General features: G+C 36.1%; 1 protein-coding gene and 1 non-coding gene across 2 annotated transcripts; both read left to right on the top strand.

The window, feature by feature from the left end:
• Positions 1-1,648: 1,648 nt before the first annotated feature.
• Positions 1,649-1,721, top strand: TRNAK-CUU (transfer RNA lysine (anticodon CUU)). The gene has a single exon. It is a non-coding gene; the product is annotated as a tRNA-Lys (tRNA).
• Positions 1,722-3,221: 1,500 nt separating this feature from the next.
• Positions 3,222-6,151, top strand: LOC114244874 (uncharacterized). The gene is made up of 3 exons (XM_028176810.2): positions 3,222-3,359; positions 4,982-5,158; positions 5,652-6,151. The coding sequence occupies exons 1-3, from the start codon at positions 3,323-3,325 to the stop codon at positions 6,140-6,142; spliced, it is 705 nt and encodes a 234-aa protein (XP_028032611.2). The 5' UTR covers positions 3,222-3,322; the 3' UTR covers positions 6,143-6,151.
• Positions 6,152-6,800: the final 649 nt, after the last annotated feature.

Here is a 6,800-nt window from a genome sequence, read left to right as displayed (position 1 = left end):
ATGACCGGTGCTTGAGGTACCTAAAAGCACCGTTAGTGGATCGGGAGGATCCGAAATGACGTTTCGGCCCGATATTCGTTCACGACTGTACGTAAGAGTGTAACCGATCCGGGAACTGGCACAGTCTTCGTAATTTGAAAGCGTCTCCGTTTTCCTTGCCGCCAAATGATCCCCACTTTTCTTTCGTCTACTTGCACTTTTATTCACGACTGTACTCATGGGAATTGCTTATGTTGTAAAAAGTAGTTCTTTCGGAATATAGCTATCAATACAAGCAAAAAAATGGGAGCGGTCCGACAGGAATCGTTCATGAATGTGGTGTAGAAAAAAATAATGATATATTAATTTATTGTTCTTGTAAGGCTTTAATTGCATTAATTGCCTGCTCGTTTCCGTTAGCAAAGACTGTTGTTAGTTGGTGAATCCGGACACAATCAAAGTTTAAAGTTATAATGACACGCGGTATCGGCAGTCTTGAACAAACGTGGGGTTTTCTAATGTATGTATCTATTTTCTATGTTGTATTGTATCCAATTGTAAAAATAATACAGTCTAACAGATAGGACAAGTACTTATAATTTGTACAGTATATGAATATGGCTATACGCAAATAGGTTTAAACTTTTCGGTACAAACACCCTTTGAGTTTTTTGTAGATATGCAAAACATTTTTTTTTAAATTGTCATTGAGTTTGATTTTCTAAATTTCATTGTCGAATCCTTAGTTGTAGTGAGTATGCATATAGGCGAGTTAGAGTTCAGAGAGACTGATTTACCTGCTACACACATTGCTGCCGCAGCCTGGTCTATTCAGTGTATATGACGACAGTAGAAACACTGATATAGTGCCAAACAAATTATATTGAAAATCATGGTTTGAATACGTTAAATTAAAGAATTTGTAATGTACCTTTGGTCATATAGCAAAAAAACCTTCTGACAACCTGGAGAGACTCATAGTGACGGGTAAAGTGAATGGAAGACGATCCAGAGGTCGGAGCCGAAAAAGATGGTGTGGCCAAGTATCAGAGTGTCTGGACATGTCACTGAGCCACGCACTTCACTGTGCCACTGACCGACAAAAGTGGCTACAAATTACAAAAAAACGTCACAGGCGGGCGCTTCACGATGCTCAGTAATGAGCGATCGACTGAAGGAGGAGGAGGAATGTACCTCAAATGTAGTTTAAAAATGAGTCGGTGTAATATTCTGTAAATGAAATGTCTATGCGAAGAATGTGCATACAGCAAGTGCCGAGATGATAGCGTTCCAAAGGCAAGACTAACTATGCATCGACAAAGCTAACGCTCTTCCGACCTAAGATAAGGTCGTATTTGCACTTGGAAATTGCGAGCGTCCCGTCAAAGAGACTCAAAGGGAGTCGATCCCGCGGGATTGTGGCAAACGGCCCGCGGATTATTTGTCAAACCGTTGCTAAAGGCAAAGAACTGGATAGTTAGTGAACTTCTTGACGTATAGAGTAATGGAAAATGACTTTTAAATCAGGTCATTAAAGTGGTATTTACCGAAGATATTTTATCATCGCGTTATTTTGATTGACATGTTCTTTAAGTGCTAAAATATAATAAAATCATTATGTAATTTCAAATTTTGAATTTATACCTTAATTTCGTTTAGTGTTGTGGCTGCCCGGCTAGCTCAGTCGGTAGAGCATGAGACTCTTAATCTCAGGGTCGTGGGTTCGAGCCCCACGTTGGGCGCATTTTTTGCTCGGAGCACAAAATTTCTCGTGTGACTTCTGACGTAATTCCATTTCGGAGGGTAATATTCTTATTAAATGTTTATGGATACATGTTGGTTTTTGATGTCAATTTTTTAAGCTTGCTATTTAAAAAAAATGCGTCCAGAGTGCACAAGAACCAGTAACCATTTACAATCAAGCGGAAAAGAAGCTCGTTGTCCCGTATAAGCAATAAGTAGATAAAACTTGGCATTAACTTTACGAGTTTACCGCATCCGAACTTATAATACATTGCCATCTAGTGAATTTTCAGTGAACTATTTCAAATAAAATGTTAATTTATTAGTTAATTACTGGTAAAAAAATAAAATCGCGTTATTATTAAAGCGCCATCTAGAAAAACAAACGAAACTAAAAAGTACTATAATAATATACTAGATGGCGCTTTTACCTACTTAGGATAGAATATTTTTGATAAAATCCTAAATAGGTAGGCTATTGGCTACCTATTTAGGATTTTATCAAAAGTGTATCACATTAGTTTCATTGATTTATCATTTAATAATATTATAACGATTTTACTCATAAGCGATTTAAATACGGTCCACGCTCAGCGTACTCTTACTCAAAATTGTTTGTGTAATATTATGATGAAACTTGTATGTGTAATATTATTATGATAATATTTTATGATGAAAAGATGAAACATTTCACAAAATAATTTCATGTGATTTTCACTGAAAGATAAGGAATGTTTTTTTCTCCTTTGTCATAAACTGGTATAGGATCATTTGGTTTAGTATTAAAAAGTATCAATATATTTTGCTTTGAGTCTTAACTTTTTTAGTTTATTATATATTTAACATTTTATGAGTTCTTCATTATGTTCACCCGCTTAAAGTATTTGCCTGCTACAAGAAGCTTTCGGTAAAATTGTTAATCTGTTCTGGTAAAATTGAAACGGTTTTGACTATTTTTAATTCCCTGTCTATTTTAATGGAACATTAAAGTGCAATTAAGATACTGGACATTAGATGGACATTTTGAGAATTACTGGTGGTAGGACCTCTTGTGAGTCGCACCGGTAGGTACCACTGCCCTGCCTATTTCTGTCGTGAAGCAGTAATATGTTTCGGTTTGAAGGATGGGGTAGCCGTTGTAACTATGCTGAGACCTTAGAACTTATATCTCAAGGCGCATTTACGTTGTAGATGTCTATGGGCTCCAGTAACCACTTAACACCAGGTGGGCTGTGAGCTTGTTACGTTTTTTTTTATTGCTAATAAATTCCTATATGCATTATGTTTAAATAGGTTACACGTTGTGTTGTATTAACACGTTGTGTAACCTACTTAAACATAATGCATATAGGAACGTGTGTTATGCTCGCTAAGATTAAAGCATCTACAATTTGAAACGTCGACGTAACTAATATAACTTTAAAAACATTATAAATATTAAATTAAATCACGTTAAGTCCTCTTATTCGTTTTTTTCCGTACCAAGACTGTTCATAATTACTGTACTTCCTTTGCGACATCGTGCCGCTCAATTTGAGTCGGTATAAAAGATGTGTGGCGTGATTCTTGAAATCTTTGCCCGTGACGTCTCCGTGATAAGATGACGAAGTTTCTGTCTGTCTGTTTGGCTGTTTGTGGTGAGGTTGCCGTTTTTTTATTATATACTAGCCACCCGCCCTCGCTTCGCTTCGGAAACTGTAATTTATTATAGATTTCTCCACTATTTTATGGATGTTATTATATATATAAACCTTCCTCTTTTATCACTCTCTATTAAAAAAAACCGCATCAAAATCCGTTGCGTAGTTTTCAAGATTTAAGCACACATAGGGATATAGGGACAGAGAAAGCGACTTTATTTTACACTATGTAATGATAGTCCATAATGAATAGATACAAATGGGCTGTGAGCTCGTCCATCCATCAATGCAATAATAATAAAAAAAAAAAACATTTTTTTTGAGTGTTCTTGCGATTTCAAAGTTAGAAATGAACAGAGCTAGGCATGTTTGAAATCAAAATCTCAGTAGATATAAATGATATGATATAATGTTTTTCGTGTTGTGATATTATTTGGAAGTGTTTCACAAAAACTACGTGATTAACATATTATTATTAAGATGGCGCAACGAACAACTTTTTTTTTTGCATAGATGTGTGGACGAGCTCACAGCCCACTTGGTATTAAGTGGTTACTGGAGCCCATAGGCATCTTTAACGTGAATGCCGCCACCCACCTTGAGTTAAGGTTTTAGTGTAGTTACAACTGCTGCTCAAGCCATCAAACCGAAACGCATTACTGCTTTACTGCAGAAATAGACAGGGTGGTGGTACCTATCCGTGCGGACTCACAAGAGGTCCTACCACCTGTAATTACGCAAATTATAATTTTGCTTTTGCTAATTTTACTTTTGCCAAATTCACCCATAAGACGTACCATATGTAAGTGAGTATCCATCTATAGATAACGTAATGGCATTGATTCTAATGCCTCGTAAAAATGTGCACATAATGTGTCGTGTAAAGGTCGCACTTTATTGTCCTACAACTATCTACATTTTGACGTGGGTACATATTTGATTTTGTTGATTCAATGACCTAATTTAACTGAGATACAAATTTAACTGAGATGCATATCATTGTTACTAGTAGAAAGTATAATGTACGAACACCAAATACACACTCAAAGTCGATATAAAAACCGATAATACAAATGTCATCGTAGCCTAAAGGATAAGACGTCCGGTGCATTCGTATCTAGCGATGCACCGGTGTTCGAATCCCGCAGGCGGGTACCAATTTTTCCAATGAAATACGTACTTAACAAATGTTCACGATTGACTTCTACGGTGAAGGAATAACATCGTGTATTAAAAATCAGACCCGCAAAATTATAATTTGCGTAATTACTGGTGGTAGGACCTCTTGTGAGTCCGCACCATTATATCGATGGTCCGCACGGGTAGGTATCACCGCCCCGCCTATTTCTGCCGTGAAGCAGTAATGCGTTTCGGTTTGAAGGGTGGGGCAGCCGTTGTAACTATACTGAGACCTTAGAACTTATATCTCAAGGTGTGTGGCGCATTTACGCTGTAGATGTCTATGGGCTCCAGTAACCACTTAACACCAGGTGGGCTGTGAGCTCGTCCACACATATAAGCAATAAAAATAAAAAAAAAGTGAAATATTTCATTAATCTTTCGATGAAGTACCTATGGTAATTTTTATTTTAAGCATTTGTGTGTTACGTTGTTTTTAGTATTTTCCGGTACCAGTCATGGTGTTTCAACAAAACTGAACTTTAGCGGAGAGGAAACCTCAGCTGTCACGAATTCAAGTACAGCAGAAGACGAAGACGTTGAAGTAAAGCAGACTATTATAGTATCAACTAAACTGAGGAATAACAACAGAAGAGGAATTCACGGTTTTGATGATGGTTAGAAAATTATTGATAAAATTTTACCCTACACTTAAAAGCTTCAAAGCTCTTGAGGTCTTTGGTAGGCAGCAGTTCAGCTGTGTTTTTGGCGCTGTTGATGTCTATGGGCATCGTTGACTACTCATCATCGTTTAAGTCCTATGCTCATTTGCCTATTAAGACAAATTAAATTAAGTCTAAGTTTTTTAGTTATTTCGAATAATTTTTTTAACTTGATTTGATTAGTTTAAAATCTGTTTTCTTTTTCGTCGGGAAAGGGATACCCAATTGTTTGCGTACTCTAGATATTTTTTAGTGAAAGCGCTTAGCGTTAATTGAAAAAGAAATCGATAATATTAGATTTAAAATAAAAATTTACCCAATTCCATGGTTACATTTTGGTCTTTTACTTGTTGATCCTAATAACTGAATGATTTCATTTCCAATATTAATTATAGTCAGATCGTTTTCCTAAGCCTGTAATATTTCACATTACTACTTATTCTTACAGATAGGGGTGTAATCAAGATGTTGTCATACGACAATAACAATAAAAGGAAAGATGATAGCGGTGAAGTACCAATCATAGCCGGTTACAAAGCTGTCGAGACTACTCAAATTAGAGCGCCTGATACAAGGTATAAAAATACAGAATATCCAGAATCGACGCTCGTCAATCGTAACATACGAGATCAATACGATTTATATCCTAGTGTTGCTATGAATCCGTCGCAGTGGAGACCTTCAAGCATTTACAATAACATCAATTGGAATCAGGGCGTGCCTTACAACATCGGTAGAAATGCTGATAGAGCAGCATATGAGAATAAATTGCATAGAAGAATAGCTGAAGATAGCGTCAAAGATTTTTATTGTAAGAAATGCATGGAACTGTCGAATGGACTGGGATTAGGAGGATGTGCACAGCAAAGAAATAATTGGAAACAAGAAACGACAACAACAAAGATTAAGTTGGACGGTAAATTGGCGAAATTAAACTAATGGATGCGTCCCATTGTTTTTGTTCATCTCGCATCCGTAATGGTTTCTAGAAAAAAAACTTACCGATTTTATCTCGTCGACCTTGAGATGCTGCAGAGGTTGTATAGCTACAGGTACATCATGAGTCGTATGTACGTAATTGTGCACTGAGTATTTTTATTATTTATGTTCGGTTATCCTTATTTCCTCCATTATATTGTTTTTCTTCGAAGACTGTGGTTCACAAGTGATTAAAATTCTTCCTTGAAATATAGTATTGTGTGAAAATAAGAAATATTTTAAAAGACCTTTGAATAGTCCAAGTACTAAGCACTATTAGTGACTATTTGTTAAGCAGTTTCGTATTTCCTTTTGTATTATAGATCGATATGGATGTTGAATAAATGCACATGTTAAATGTGTGTGATATCATTTTCTATGCTGATGCATTGAATACATATTGTAGTCTCGATAAACAGATTTACAAATAGATTAGAATGTCACACGTCGTGTATACGGTGGTTAGTACCCATCTTGAAGCCTAAAATTTTGTCTTAAAATGGATTGGGTTGAAAATAACAACCTGTTGAAGACAGCAGCATAGATTACTTCCCAGCAGAATTTTAAAAGCACATTAACAAATTTAAGCTTGTTGGATACTAACAGATGTCCTGTTTTC

The sequence above is a fragment of the Bombyx mandarina genome, chromosome 05 (genome assembly GCF_030267445.1).
Source record: "Bombyx mandarina strain Sakado chromosome 05, ASM3026744v2".
Classification (NCBI taxonomy): domain Eukaryota; kingdom Metazoa; phylum Arthropoda; class Insecta; order Lepidoptera; family Bombycidae; genus Bombyx; species Bombyx mandarina.
The sequence above is the reverse complement of the archived record's forward strand: the minus strand, read 5'-3'. Positions and strand labels throughout refer to the sequence as shown.

Coding starts and splice junctions, on each gene's coding strand:
- LOC114244874 (XM_028176810.2), top strand. CDS start 3,323: ATGACGAAGTTTCTGTCTGTCTGTTTGGCTGTTTGTG. Junction 3,360..4,981: donor TGTCTGTTTGGCTGTTTGTG/GTGAGGTTGCCG, acceptor CGTTGTTTTTAG/TATTTTCCGGTACCAGTCAT. Junction 5,159..5,651: donor AATTCACGGTTTTGATGATG/GTTAGAAAATTA, acceptor TTATTCTTACAG/ATAGGGGTGTAATCAAGATG.